The sequence below is a fragment of the Sceloporus occidentalis genome, unplaced genomic scaffold (genome assembly GCF_023333645.1).
Source record: "Sceloporus occidentalis isolate IW3139 unplaced genomic scaffold, rSceOcc1.0.p SCAF_9, whole genome shotgun sequence".
Classification (NCBI taxonomy): Eukaryota; Metazoa; Chordata; class Lepidosauria; order Squamata; family Phrynosomatidae; genus Sceloporus; species Sceloporus occidentalis.
The window spans coordinates 42006335-42022284 of record NW_028316989.1 but is presented as its reverse complement, the minus strand read 5'-3'; the positions used below and the strand labels follow the sequence as shown (position 1 = coordinate 42022284).

The 15950-nt window shown below is 41.2% G+C and overlaps 1 protein-coding gene across 2 annotated transcripts in view; it reads left to right on the top strand.

Annotated features, from left to right (window-relative positions):
* Window positions 1–15467, top strand: part of WDR93 (WD repeat domain 93) — a 29354-nt gene extending 13887 nt beyond the window's left edge. Inside the window, exons 13-19 of one of the 2 annotated variants that reach the window (XM_089537948.1) lie at window positions 290–491; window positions 820–880; window positions 1434–1590; window positions 2867–3035; window positions 5430–5549; window positions 6373–6423; window positions 15290–15467. In XM_089537948.1, the coding sequence (XP_089394074.1) occupies window positions 290–491; window positions 820–880; window positions 1434–1590; window positions 2867–3035; window positions 5430–5549; window positions 6373–6409 (746 nt within the window). In that variant the 3' untranslated portion in view covers window positions 6410–6423; window positions 15290–15467. Of the gene's footprint in view, window positions 1–289; window positions 492–819; window positions 881–1433; window positions 1591–2866; window positions 3036–5429; window positions 5550–6372; window positions 6981–15289 lie in introns of those variants that run through there. The other variant, XM_089537947.1, reaches the window with a different exon arrangement.
* Window positions 15468–15950: the final 483 nt, after the last annotated feature.

The following is a 15950-nucleotide window of genomic DNA, read 5'->3' as shown; positions in this document are numbered from 1 at the left end:
GCCATTCCCTAATATTTTAACACAACCATACTGCCTTGGGGGCCAAGCACTCTTTCTGTTGCTACTCTGCTAGCCTTTTCATTGAAGAGTGAGGTAAAAAGTGCTTTAAATGAATAAATAATAAATGATCACTTTTCAGTTGTATTTTAAGCAAATGGGTAACTAGTGTGTTTTTACTATAGGCAACAAAGTCCATCAACCAGAACAGTTGAAGCCATCCTTAGCATCTTACCCAAAGGGAGGCTGCTGCTACTCCTGTCCTCACTCCCTAATGTTTCTTTTTTCCTAGGATTCCCATTGTCTGTGACTGTGCTTCCCGAAGAGTGTGTTATACGAAGCATCCAGTTCATGCCTCTTTCTCCAACATCCAACAAGAAATTACCTTGCCCTAGTAATACCAAAGTGCAGCTTCTGTTATTGTGTACGGATGGGTCTCTACACATGATCACATCAGGGGGCAAAGAATTGAACACCAAATTGTCGGGATACAGGTGAGACAAGCCTTAGATTCCATACAAACCTAGAGGTTTTTGTGTGGCAGGGTGGGTTTCCATAAGGAGGGTGGGGTCTATACCATAGACTGTCCAGAAAAAAAGTATTGCATACCTTGTTTCCCCAAGGTACCAGCCAGCAAAAAAGGGGAGAATGTAGTTCTAAATAGTCTTTGTAAAAATTGGCTGGGGTTATAAACCCAAGATTGTACTTGAGTCCATCTCCAGAAGCATAAATTTGCCTCTCTGATTTATCAATACTTTTTCTTCTGTTTCACTGCCCACAAAAGTGCACAAGCAGTAACATAGATGTTGGTTTCTTTTGTAGGCCTCAGGTTCCCAGTCAGATGATCAGTGCTGTGGCGACCATTCCAACCTTGCCTGATGTAGTGAGTTCATTCAGTTTACTTCCAGCAAGGTCTTGAGTGTTTCCTGAACCAAGCAATGTGAAGGCGGGTTGTGTGGGGAGAGTATGTGGAAGAGATAATTATGTGAGCACGCAAGGTACGGTTAAGAGGTGATATGATAGCCTTGTTTAAGTATTTGAAGGGGTGTCATACTGAGGATGGAGCAAGCTTGTTTTCTGCTGCTTCAGAGAATAGGGCATGAAGCAATGGATGCAAGCTACAGGAAAAGAAATTCCACCTCAACATTAGGAGGAACTTCCTGAAAGTAAGAGCTGTTCAGCAATGGAGCACACTCCCTTAGAGAGTGGTGTAGTCTCCTTCTTTGGAGGTCTTTAAACAGAGGCTGAGGCCAACTGGTAGGTCTAAGTCCTGCTTTTCCTTCTTCTGTTTCCATAAGATTATCCCTCTTCATAGTTCTGGCTGTATAGGAAATATAAATTCTAAACTTCCAGGGAAGAAAGTAAGCTGGAAAAGGTTCTTGAAGAACTTTTTATTTTTATTTTGGTATGATTACAATGCAGTTTTGTTATTCCAGGTGCTCATTTTCTCCTGGGATGGCATGGTCAGCTTGATGGACATGACTACGCAAGAAAACATTTGCCATTTCATGCCACCACCGCCATATAAAACAGCTTCTCCATGGCAGCCAGTTTTTTCTGTGGATAGTGATGGCCAAGGCCTGATCCTCCAAGGTTTGTTCTGGACACAAAAGCACAGGGAGGATGGAAAGAGAATTCATTGGGTCGTGGAACAGATGAAGCCTGAATCCTCTATAGGAGCCAAGATGATTAAACTGAGGCTGTTGTACTTTGGCCACATAATGAGAAGGCATGACTCATTAGAAAAGACAATAATGCTAGGAAAGGCAGAAGGCAGTAGAAAGAGAGGAAGACTGAATGCTAGATGGCTAGACTCAATTAGGGAGGCAGCAGGCCTGAATCTACAAGGCCTAAGCAAAGCAATGGAGGATAGGTGGGCTTGGATATGTTTCACCCACAGGATCACTCTGAGTCGAGGGCAGCTAACAACAACGAACTTTAGCCATGAAGTTCTTTCCTTGCCTTCCCAACTTAACAGTCTTTTAGTTATCTTTGATTTCTTTCTCCTTTCTCTTTTCACATCAGAAGAGGAATTTGGAATGGACTTTAAATGGTGAGGGAAGATGCTGTCCACTCAAAAGTGGTGGTGGTTCCCAGGTGGGCTCATTCTGGATGTTGTAGTCAGAGAGGGTGCGGCCATCTTGCAGCAGCATGCTTGCAAAGATCAGTCTCTGCTAATCAGAATGAATGCCCTCAACTGCCCTTGAGCCAACATTGATTTATAGTGACCCTGTGAGTGAGACACCTCCAAGTCCCCCTATCCTTACCTGCTCTGTTCAGGGCTGTGGCCTCCTTGATTGAGTCCATCCATCTAATATGCAGTCTTTCTCTTTACTGCTCTCCAACTTTCCCAGGATTACTGTCTCTTCTAGTGAATCATGTCTTCTAATGGTGTGCCTGAAGTATGACAGCCTTAATTTAGTCATCTTGGCTACTAGTGAGAATGGACAAAACATAAACTTGTTCTCTTGATAGATCTTTCAATAACTTACAGCAGATTTGCCAAGACTTTTGAACCGTTTGACAGAAGCACAAAAAAAAAAAGGCTAATAAAAGCGATGAAGAGAACCCAAATTAGCTGAATTATATTGATGAAATTTAAAACCAATACCAATGCTTGGGATAGAGTGGTTTTTTTTTTTGTGAAAGTGCTGTGAGATGTGATCATTTCTGATATTCAGAACAAATTATTTGGTTAAGAATTCTTTAATATTAAATCTCTGTCTTCTGCAGCAGGCTCTGATAAAAACCCAGTGAAAAGCAAGGCACATCCCACTATCCTAAATCTGACCTCTCCTATGGAGGAATCCTTTAAAGTTAATGACGCAAAGTGTCTCTTCCTTGCAACACCTTCTCTATCTGTTTCTAGGGGATGCACAGTCTGGGAATGTTAAGGGAGAAACAGAACCCATCTTCCTATTTAACTTCACATTCTATCCATTGATGGAGGAGACTTTTGCACTGAAAGTTGAATATCCACCTGACAACTTAGCAGATCTGCCATGGGACCAGCGCTGTGACATTTTCCTAAAGGATAAGTAAGTTGGTTGAATTGGGGGAAAATTGTAGCTGGCAAGCTGTTTTTCTTGTCTGATTGTAGCAGGGGAAAGAGTGAAAATATTTCTGGACAGATCACCACTCTTTGCCTTAATAGAGGGGTTCCTTCACTCGATAGCATCATCATGTTTATTTGTATATTGGTTTCCAGTATTTTCTCAAAGTGCCTCATAAAAGTAAGCAAGTCGTTCATATATAGATAGAACAAATATGTGGAATCATACTTATATCAACCATCTTTTATAATATTTTACCCACTTAACAGGTTAACAAAGACATTATTATCTGGCAAGTCACATGCTCTCAGCATTAGGGGAAAGCAATTGCAAACCTCCTATGAATGAATTTGTCCAAGAAAACCCCATGATCGGTTTGCCTTAGGTTGCCATAAGTCAGAAATTACTTGAAGGCTCACAATAACAAACAGTTTCCCCAAATACATGAAATACATAAATAAAAGATATCAAAGACATATCTATAGCCAACAAGCCTTTCACTAACTGGTCCAACTTATCAGAGTAGTGATAGCACATTGTATCAGCATATTACAGTTTAAGCCAATTAGTTTCAAAGTCTGTCAGTACAGCATATTTGAAGGGCAGCAGATATCAGAATTGTGTTAATTTCAATTAATAGAAGAGCAGAATAAAAAACCTTCACTCACATTTGGGTGATTTTGGGCTATTTGTGCTCACTCTTAATCTGACCTGCTTTACAAGTTTGTTGTGATGATGCAGGAGGGAGAGGAGACCCTTGTACAGTGCCTTGAACTCTGCCTGGAATAAGGGCCAGATAAAAATGAACCTAATAATTATAAATAAATAATCCCTTTAACAAAATTTGGTAGAGTTCCTGCTTTAGCTTTAGGGAAAGAATAGCGATCTCTTCATCTGAACTCTTAATCCAGCCCCAGTTACAGGGCTCATGTAAAATACATATTGCATTTATCCTCATGTGTTCTTGGGAAGTGCAATTGTTTCATTGTGTCACCAGATGGCAATACAACATGAGTATGAACATACAGCTGATGATCACCATACAAGTTGCCTATTGTATTAAGGGGTGAACTGGATGGTGTTTTTTTAAAAGGATGGTGCTTAATGTTATTTCATTTATATATTTATTCCACTTACACTCTCAAAACATGGTACAAGAAAACCAGAATTAAAATAGTTAATTTAATTAAAATTAAAATCGTTGGGTTTACAGGGTGCTTAGCTCACTTATTATTATTATTATTATTATTATTATTATTATTATTATTAACCTTTATTTATGAAGCGCTGTAAATTTACACAGCGCTGTACATGCAATCTTTTTAGTTAGACGGTTCCCTGCCCTCGGGCTTACAATCTAAAAAGACATGACACAGAAGGAGAAGGGAGTGGTGGCGGGAAAGGGTAAGAGGTCCAGCAGTTCCTCTCTACCTCCGAGGCCTGGACCAAGGCAGATGGACTGGAGGGAGGGCTTGGCTTCAAAATGGAAGGTTAATCTTCATCCAGGGAAAATACATACTCTCAAGTAGGATAATACATATACAATACATAGCAATACAGGAAATGGTTCGATAAACAGGCAACAAAAGAACATCAGATAGTAAGCGACAATTATGCAATGCCTGGGAAGGCTTCACTTGCCTTCTTTCACTTTGCCACATCATCCCCTTTGTTCCCCTTCCACACAACAAGTTAGATTCTGGAAGAAGTGGTCTGGAGAGCAAGAGTAAGTGAACTTCCTGATGCTGAAGGCTGTATAAGAGCTTCAGGTTCCCCACCCCAGCTCCAGGGTCTCAGACAGAGGGCTTTCCTAGCCTTGCTGTCTAGGATCCTTCTCATGGGAGATGCCAGAGATATCCTGGGACCTTTTCTATCAGGGATGAGGAACATGGGGCCTTGGGATGTTGTTGAGCTATAGCTCCCATTAGCCTTGACCATTGGTTGTGCTAGATAATGCTAATGGGAGTTACAGTCCACCAGCAGTTATACATGTTCCCCACTCCTGTTTTGTGTGCAGAGCATAGCAAGAAGCATGCCTCAGTCAAGGAAGAAGTGAGCCAGGTAATGAAAACTGAAGACTCTTCCTGTCTGTCCCCAGGCTGAGATCAGTGGCAGGGGATGGAAATCAACCCTCATTGCATATTTCTTCTGACTGCTTCCGTGGCTGCTGTAAGAATGACAGAAATACTGTATGGGAAGCATGGTTGGAAAACTTGAAAGTGCCCTATAAATGCTGAGCATTATTTACAGTACCAGGAAGCCCCATCTAGAATAACTCTTTGCTAGCTAGCCATCTGGTGGTGAGTGAATGAGGCATGGCCAAGTGGGTTCCGTCAGGAGCCCAGGGAGCTAGAATCTCTTTCTTTGTCGCCTTGCCAGCTTGCAGCGGCTGTCCACAATTAGCCAACAGATGCCTGAGTGCTGGAGCCAGCTGCAGGAGTATGCAGCTGCCGTAACAAGAGGGAGTCCAGAAGAAGGGCCGGCACCGCAAGAGTCCAGGTGAGTTTGTCACTCCTGGAGATTGATTTTGCATTGCCATTGCCTTGACCAAGTCCACTCTTTTTTTATTCCCTGCCAATCACTGGCAAAGTCACCTAGACAGTTTCCCAAACCTCTTCTAAACAGCTCCCCACCTATCTGCCTTCTCATAAGAAGGAGTTCCCTATTCCTTTACCTGTACCCATGGCATGTTGGGCTTAGATAGGTGCATTGTCGTATTTTATGAAAGGGTGCTGAAATGTTCTCAACCTGACGAAGAAGGGAATGACCTAGAGCCAAGGAACATACATCCTGTTCCGCATATTCACCCCAAGGTTTGACACACTTGGCACATCCTTTCTCAAATTTCTTCAACCCTTCCAAAAACAAATTCTGATGTCTGGTCACTGAAATAACAGCTCTGCTGCTGCTGCTGTCATCTCTGAATTATTCCAATATTTCCTTCCTTGCCAACTCTTTTAAAAGTTTGGAATCAGTCAAATGGAGCAAAATCTGATGAGTACCACAAAGCCTCCTCTTGATGTTAAACCCCTTCCTCTCTCTCCTTTCCAGAGTTTAAAATCTGCTGGACACTTTGTGGTGGGAAGGGAGAGAGAGCATGGGATTTAAAATCTGGTGGAGGATTTGTGGTGGGTTTGTTTTCCTTCTGGCATGGGGGAGATGGAGGTGGCCAATGGTGGTCTACACCAGTGGATGATGTCTGGAAACCTTAACATTCGACAGACCTTGCCTGCTTCCATTCACAAAAATCAATTCTGCCTCTTCATACCAATTGCTGTTCAGTCCTGTTCATCCTGCTTTCCCATTCTGATTCTTTTCCTAGGGTCGTTGAAGATCCATCGCCCAGTGGCTTAGGCTAGCAGAGGACCTCACAGTGAGTGCCTTTAATGTGGACAACATCTTTGCCATTCACTTGGGTGTTTCAAAAATCTGAGCATAGAGATGTTTGGTCTCATTTCTTTTTGGATCCATTCAGGTAGCATCTACTCCCTCCTAAGTCTTAACCAGCCTTCAAGGGAGGGAACAAGGTATGAACCTAATTGTTCCAAAGTGGGGCTGAACTATCATTATCTCTGGGGACTCAAAGGGCACACCTTGCAGTTTATAACAGAGAAAGGCAAGGAGGAGTAGAGTAGAACAGAGAAGTCTGCACCTGCAATATGTGATACTACTGGACATAGAAGAAATGGCCTGGGTTTGTTTGTTTGTTTACTTCTTGTATGAGACAGCTTTTCAAGAGTGGTACCAGTGGTACCTTAGAAAATAAACCCTACTGTTATTGCACCAACCAAATAATAAATGTTTCCATTACATGTTTTATTAGCATTAGACCATGCCTCCAAAAATAAAAACCATGAAGAGCAAAAGAATGCTGTTTGTCCTGCTTTAGGTTTCAGCATTTTTGATGGTGCAGAGAGCATTTTTCTTTAAAAGGGCTGTAAATACTGTATTGATTTAAAAAACTGTATTGTTTATTGTTATTAAAGCCTTTCAGAGTGTATGTTCCTCAGTGTGTATGTTCTTAGTTTAATTCAGTTTTAATGTAGATTTAAGGATGTTTTATTGTAATTTTCTGAATTGTAATGTGTAAGCCACCTTGCGCCCCAGTCTTAGGGAGAAGGGAGGATATAAATAAAGTTAATAACAACAATAGTTAGCAGTATTTCTGGGTATAAATGAAGCATTCTCCAGTTGTCAAGAAGTTCTTCCTAATTAAAGCCCTCCTGGTCAGTATTTTCAGACTCTTAGCAAAAATGTTTTTGCCAACTGCTGTGAGGTGCAACCCATCCCTTGCCAAATGTCTTATCTTTCTGAAACTGCAGACCATGGTCCAAGAAGCCAAATCATTCCCAGCATCATCATCTGCGGAGCCAGTTGTTCACCTCTAATATTCCTTCCCCCCTTCAATGTGTCTCATTCCTCCAAATGCCAACCACTTGTGTTTGGGAACTGACCTCCTCCTCAGAGACATACTTTGCATGTTCCTCATTCATGACAGTCTGCTCCATTCTGTCCAAGAAAACCTCATGCACCCAAAAGGCTGAAGCACAGATATACGCATCTCAAATTGCTGTTCCTTCTTTTCCAACAGGGCAACGACCAACTTGCCCTTACTGACGTTGTCGCTACCCACATCTTCTGGCAAGAACACAAACATACCACAGCGGTTGCATGTGACTGCAGCAGCTCCCTCTCATTCCATATTCAGTAGTCTTTAAGTCGGTACTGAAACAGGACTCTGGGCCTCCTTCTAAAAACTCCTCTGTTGAAATCCTACACAAAGTGCCATTGGCCTTGGCTATTAACAAAGCTCCTGTTTAACTCTTACTGATATGACTGCATTCACCACTACACTTTTGAATTCAGAAACATGATCAGAAACTATGCTTTTCCTGCATGGCAGGGGGTTGGACTAGATGGCTTTTGTGGTCTTTTCCAACTCTACGATTCTATGATTCTAATGCCATTATGTGAATGACTACAGCTGAACTTTGGGGTCAAGCACTCCCTCTTTCCCCCCATTCCTCCTTCTTTCTCCCTGTCACTGATGATGGTTTGAGACAAATTGTATGTTGCCATTTGAAAACCAGAATTTGATCAAGATGAAGTTGCAGACAATGGTTTGCCTCAAATCAGAGTTAGAGGAGCAGGTGGAAGCATGCTATTCCCAGGGTCCTCTCTGCTTGTTCTCTGTATATCTGAAACACCTAGCTAGTCTGGATTCAAATAAACTTGTACTGACTTCCCAATGCACCTTTGTCACTTGACTGAGGTTTCCTTACCTGAAGTTAATGGCTGGTGACTTTGTTTTTAACTTTGAGAAATGTTGCTCTTCAAGCAGAATTTTAACATCACGGTAGTAGCCCACCAGAGAGCACTCATGCACTACAGCTGATGTAGGGAAACTGATGTTTGTTGTTCCTGAGGTGCTTCTGATATCCATCCTATATTTTAATCCACATACATGAGTAAGCCAGGAGTTAATTCCCAAGATGTGGTATTTTAGTAGCTGTCCTTTAAAGCAATGTTGTACCAGATGGTTTGGCTTCTTCTCTAAAGTGTCAAAGTCAATATTTGGGGTGGGGGTGGGAATTATCCTTCAACCTGAAATATACATGAGCTCAGGCTCATAGATTTAGCAAACAATGGTTACAAACTGGCCTGGCTTTTGGCAATCCAGAGTCCAACTTCCACCAGCCAGGATCCTTTAGGCTCCCATGTATTAAATGTAGATTTAATTTGCAATACAGAAACCATGCAGTCTGATGCTGCTTTAACTGCCATGGCTCAATGCTATGGAATTCTGGGATTTGTTGTTTTGTGAGCTACATAGCCTCTGTCAGAAAGCTCTGGTACCACAACATATCATGTTACTGTGCTGTAGTCACCATATACTCTTTGCCAGACACAAACACAGCAGCACCCTGCAAAAGATGCAGACAGTGCAAGGCAGCAAAAGAGACCAAACCACTGCAAGCCTCAGAAATGCAAGAAGGTTTCTAATGGGATGCTAGTTCCTCTTTCCAAGACTGAGCATAATCATCCTACTAACCACAAAATACAAAGAGAAGGGCTTTTAAAAAACAACAACTATTGTTAATAGAGACCAGACCATTTGACGGAATAATAGAATCTGAATCCCAGTTCTGTGACTTGGCTTTTTGTACTCTTTTTATGCATCTCCATTTAAGCCACTTCTGGAACTCATTTCCCTACATAATATATTAGGTGGATCTCAGTTATTGTACTAATTGTATGCACACATGACTTTCTTGTTCATTCCAGCCCTTTGAAAAACCTGGTGTTTTCATTTGGTGAACCTATTATAATATCTAGTTGCTTCCTTGCACAGCCAGACAAATAAAGGAATTCTCTCCCCCTGCTCCCCCGGCCGGTTCTTTTGTCACAAGGCAATTGAACAAGCTAAAGTCATTCTAAATTGTGTTTCACCTCCCAAGAAGGTCACTTGGCAGTTATGAAGCACCAGCAAAAATGATTGATGAGATATGCAAAAAATACAGGCATTCCTGTAATTGCAAGTGAAAAGACGAGTGGAGCAGAATTTTAGTGTTCATGATTAGGAAACATGATGACATGATGGAAAACAGCATACTATTTAGGAAGGATTCCTGCTCCTCCCCTGTCAAAACCATATAATTGTCCTGTAACTAGAAAGAGTAGTTTTCTTGTATACAGAAACCCCACAGAGATGCATGTAAAAGCATACACAGACACAGAGAGAGAGAGAGCAGTGTGGTGCATTTTAGTTTCCAAAGGGATTCCCTAAACAACTGAAAAATTTGGAGGAGAAGAGTAGTGAGTATGGGAATCTGAATTTGGATTCATCCAGTCCAACCCTCTGCCATGCAGGAACACAATATCAAAGCGCCCCTGAAAGATGGCCATCCAGTTTAAAAACCTCCAAAGAAGGAGACCCCACCAGCCTCCGAGGAAGGAGTGTGTTCCACTGTTGAACAGCTCTTACTGTCAGGAAGTTCTTCCTAATGTTGAGGTGGAAACACTTTTCCTGTAGCTTGCATCCATTGTTCCGGGTCCTGTTCTCCAGAGCAGCAGAAAATAAGCTTGCTCCATCCTCAATATGATACCCAGTCAAATATTTAAACAGAGCTATTATATTACCTGTTAACCGTCTCTTCTCCGGGCTAAACATATCCAGCTCCCTAAGTCTCTCCTCATAAGGCATGGTTTCCAGACCCTTCAGAGTTTTAGTCGCCCTCCTTTGGACACGCTCCAGCTTCTCAATATCCTTTTTGAACTGTGCCCAGAACTGGGCATAATATTCCAGGTGAGGCCTGACCAAAACAGAATAGAGTGGAGATGAAGAGGAGCCATTATTGAGCACCCTTTGGGTTCGGCCAGTCAGCCAATTGCAAATCCAACCTAACAGTTACAGTGCCTAACCCACATTTTACTAGCTTGTTTGCAAGAATATCAAGGGGAACTTGTGGCATAGGTGGCAAACAGCTGCAGTCTACTTTTTCAATGTGGCAAGCCTGCTGGAGAGGGCACAGCAGATGATGTGCTGCCTATCTTCTTGCTGTATGCTCTGCATCTGTGGCAGAAGACACAGCAGGAGATGTACTGCCTTTCTCTCCTGGTGTACCTTCCCCACTTGGGAAGACTGCTGAAGAAGATACAGCAAAAGAACACAGTTCTTGCCAGTTGTTCTCCGTATGTGTGCTTCTCTGAAAAGGAACTGTCTTCGAATGTTAAGCCAAGGCATTCTAGCCCAAGCTCCCTTGAGATCAGTAGCTGTTGCAACTTCTGATCCTTCTGGAAAACACTTCTCCATTTCTCTAGCTTGGAAAAGGTAAGTTCTGATGTCTTTTGCTCTAACCCTCTTTAAAATTAGTTGTGGGTTGAGTAAAAGTGTAACCTTATGGCTTATTGTGCCCACTCGCTTTCCTGCCATTACCTGTCCCTTTAGTGCCACCTGGAGCAGATTTCTTCATCCAAAGGCATGGCAAAGATGGCCCTGAAACCAGACCTGTTTATATGCTGATGATCTTGCCCACCGCAGTTAACTTTGATCTGGGAAACTGTGGGTCCTCAAGCTGTTTTACACTTCAATGACCAGAAATCCCAACCCACAGAGCCAACTGTGGGAAATGTAGTCCAAAACATTTGGAGGTACTCAGGCACCCCACCCAGTTCCGACCCATATCTGAAACTCAGGTTGGCTGCTGTTGTGGTAAGGTGACCACAAACAGGAATGAAAAAGCAAACAACTTGGCAGCCGCAGTAACAAATACATGATGAAAGACCAAAACAAAACAACCCCTAGCCTTTCCTGCAAAATGCCTCCCTCACGTTTCCTGGTGGCGCTGTTTGAAGGCTGGAGGGTTTGTGACCCCCAAAGGACCAATCAGCCCTTGGACTTTTTCTCTTTCATGCAACCTTTATTTTCTTTTAAAAGAAGTCTATGCAAACTAATGGGGAAAAATACCGCATCCTCCATTGGCCGGGCAGAGTGACAAACGGATCCCATTATTTTCCTTGAAACTCCTGCCTCCCACTCCCAGGGCACACTTTCTCTGCATTCCTGAGCAAAATGGAATGGTTTTATTACTTGTGTTCCGCTTGAGTTCCAGGATCTCATCAGCTTCTGAAATGCTACCACACGGCCTCCTCGGGAACATAGATTAACCTGTCTAGTGCTTCAGGGGAAGTAATGAATACATTTCTTCTGGCAAACACAAGATTTTAAGGCCGCTTGGTGAAGAGCAGTCATTATACAATGTGGATGCTTGTTTTATTGGTGCAAAACCCAGACATCTTAGCGTTCAAAGGCCACTCCATATATTATGGAATACCACACCTGGATTTGCACCCACATTGAAATGTATAGTTGCACAACTGATATTCCTGTTTGAAGAAGAAAACAGGTTTATCTCATTTACACATTGTTTTTAAGGTGTGTTAAATATTATTTTAAGCTTTTATATACCTGTTTCCAGGTGCAGAGTTTTCCAGAAGGTTATGTTGAAATGTGCAGCGATATATCTTTCAGGACCGTGTCTAGTTCTTTCACAGATGCTCCTCTGAGTCCTAGTCTTCTTCCAATTTTTTGACTGCAGTCTCCATTCTAATTAATGGTTGGTGCAAAGTATGGAAAATCTTGAATTATTTCAATCTCTTCATTGCAAACTTGGGACTAACATCATAACATATATATTTTTCTGCTGTATGATTTTTAACATCTTTGCCCAATGAAGAAGTCAACGGGGCTTCGAAAGCATCCCTGTTTTGTGGATTTTGGATGTTATTTGTACTTTGCTACATGGCCAACATGGCTACCCCAGATACGTTTAAAGCTATGTATGTCATCTCCTGGTCATTATTTTTGTAGTCAGTGAGGTATCTTTAAACCTGATGATCTTACCTACAGTACCTTCTTCATTGCTCCCCTTCAATGTTTTAGTCTTCTTCTATGATACTTTAGTTAATTCTAACATTAAACAATATTACCTGAAGAAGTAATAAGTGCAGCTTAGAAGGGGATAGATTTCTCTGCATCCAAGAGATCCCCTTGTATTCTATGCTAGACACTGCAAAGGAGTTAACCCAGGAACTGGGATCCAGTTCAGTAATAAGATAGAAAAAGGAAGGTTAAGAAGATGTAAGGGAGGGAGGGAGAAAAACAAGATTGGGATTTTTGGTGGGTTGGATGAGACATGAGGCTTTCAAAAAATTAATGCAGGTATTTCTTTTTCTCCCAAGTTCAAAGTAGGGACTGGCAGGGGCATGGAGTTTCATCTTGGATAGCATTTTTCAAATTCATTTTGGTTAGGTAGGCATTTAACTTTAATTTAAATAGCAATCTACCTTAAACATAGTAATCAAATCCTCTCCTGTCTAACATAAATATAAAGTGAATTGAGTCCTAGTGATGGGGAAATGTAAGCTAATGAATGAATAACATGATTTCCTCCCCTCCAAAAGCTTGTTAATGAATAAATAAATGCATGAAATGGATTCTATGCACTTTCATATCTTTGGTAAAATATTTGGTGTAAATAGCCAAGTATATTTTAAGTCAGGAATAGGCTACTATGATCACGTAGACACTTTGGACCTCTAAAGTTCGTAGTTAGAATAGCCAATGGTTTTTTTAAAATTAAACTTTTGATGCTTACAATTAGAGAGTATGTTTCAGTCCAAATAATAACAATAATAATAATCTGCAAGGCCGCAGTTGTCCACCTTACTCCAGATCAAAACTAAACCGCAAAAATTAGGCAAGGCTACACCTCAATTATTTAAACCACTTAACCGTTGCATTTCAATATTCCTCTGGAAGCGAAACAATTGCCTATTAAAATTCATTTTTCAGTGAAAGGTCAAAACAACAAATTGAAACCAGCTGCAGACTGTAACTTCTAGCCCCGTTGTAATTCGTGTGTGATTGCACTATTACATTGCCACCGAACGAATGTGTCTTCTTGGGTTTTGCTTTGTGTGTTGGAGCAACTATTCACAACTCCGTTATTAAAAGAGCTTAAAAACAACAACAGCCAACTAAACAAACAAACAAATCCCCCAAACCTTGTTTATTATTAAAATATCTTTTTAAAAGTCAAGATGACAAAGTTTATTAATGAGAAAGAATACCCAAGCTAGGAAAGGCTGCAGCAGTTTGCTTTTGCCAACATTCTTCCTTCCTTTGCTTCCTACACCGGTGATATAATTGAGTCCATATAGTTGAGCTAGGAGAAGGAGCGAGAAACTGGGACATTTTAAATACAACAACAACAACAACAACAACAACAATAATAACAGCTGAGAAAGTGGGGCAATAGAGGATTAATTGGGACTTAGACAACTGGAACGTATGTGTTGAAATTCATCTTATCTTCCTACATGCAGATACACACGCTTACTATCTCGAGTGGGAGCAAAAGTCTCCGTTTTGCTTTCTCCTGCATAGAAAGTTTTCCATCACTCATATTAAGATTCTCTTTAAATCTCATATTATTTCCTTTTAATCTATGAAGATGCTTCAAAATAGGTTTTTAAAACCCCCAAACAAAATTTCCAGCTATCAGCGTTAGCCAAATTTTCGCCAACCCTTCTCTGTAACTATCAGCTAATCCTAACAAATAGGGCATCTCTTCTCATTGAGGTGCATATGTGTCAGTGCTTGCTTGTATTAGTTATTATTAGTCTCCTTGACAGTTAGCTAAGGGGCCGATCATAATGAGGCCCTGTATTTCAAAGTTTGCAACTACGCCACGGCTACTAGCATTCGCTTTTATTCATCATTTGTTACATTTAACTTCCTTTGTCCTTCCATTGGCATTTTCCACTAGGGTTGAAATATATGTATTTCTCATTTTCCTCCCCTTCTCTGCAAAATCTCACTTTTGTAGATGGTGCTTTGTAAACATTACCAATTATTGCTCTTAACATGCAGGTTTATATACTTTGGCAGATACTTCACCAATTCTTTTTTAACCACACATTTACAATGTGGGGGTAGGAGAGAAGAAAATCAGGACAGAATATAAGAATTACAGTGATGTAGATGGATTGACTGTTGATTCGATGGTGAAAATTCAATTAGTCCAAGATGTCTTTAGTTATATTTGCAAGGTGGGTGGGTGGGACGGCTGCCAAATGGAGTATTTTGTGAAGGCATATGTGTGTAAATTGGATTCATGCGCAGAATGGAAGCAATAAATCATGGTGCCAAATTCTTGTCTGCAATAGCTTTCGTCTAACAAGGGAAACTTTATCCAAATGCAGAATAACTTACAGTGCAATTCTGTTCGTGTTTACTCAGAAATAAGCCCTGTTGAATGTCATGGGATTTAGGCTCAGGTATGTGTATATAAGACTGCAGCCTTCATGAGATATCCTCATGTTTTCCCGATAAGGCTGTTCCTTTTAACAAAAGGAAACATGAACACAAGGAGAGCCTGCTGAGTCAAACTGAAGATTCATTTAGTCCAGTACTCTGATCTCCATAATCAATGAACCTATAGCAAAAACGGCTCTTTATTTAGTGAGTACCCAAAAGGTACTCACAGTGCTTAACAATGCTAACAGTGACATTAGATAACCTCTGTCAGGAATGCTTTAGCTATACGTTTTCTGCAACATGGGTGTCGTGTGTGTGTTTAGATTAGGTAGCCCTCCAAGTCCTTTCCAACGCTACACTTCTGCAAATCTGTGATTATGAGATGAGATGTAACCACTGCTCTTCTATTTCTCTGCAGAAGATCCATTGCGGAGTCCTGCCAGGAGAGAGCCTACCTTCAGCTGCTTGAAAGTGGTCAGGATTGAAGAGTGAGCGTGAGGGAAATGGGAAATGTCTCAGCAGTCCTGAAAAGGCTGGCAATGAAATTTCTTCCCAGAGGAGAAAGTGACACTGCCGTGAAAATTACACCTGATGCATCGGATCGCCAGGGACTTTCATGCTCACAAAATCTGTTCGTTGTGACTATGGTTAACCCGTTCCACATATCTACAAGAAGAGGAAGAGCACCATTTGCTTAAAAACAGTGAATGCTAGGATGTTACCTTTTCTTCTGGGGTCTTTTAAAATTGTGTTTTAATTTTATTCATTTATGTTTTAATAGTATTTGTACGGTTTTATTGTAAGGAGTCCAATTCATGGGAAGGCAAGAGGGACATAAAGCGAATGACTAAATACGTAGGATGGATAAATCTGCCAGTTTTGGTTTCTCTCACATTTCTACAATTTAAAACTCTTTCCAAAAGCTGGCAAGAAAGTGCTATTTTCACCTGTCCCTATTACCACTTGCCCTGGAGTTTGTAGGAAAGCTTCCACTTGATGTAATGATGACACCAGCCTAAATGCAATTTAAACTATTTAACGGTGGGGTGAAAATACGTCAATGGCTATTACTCACGACA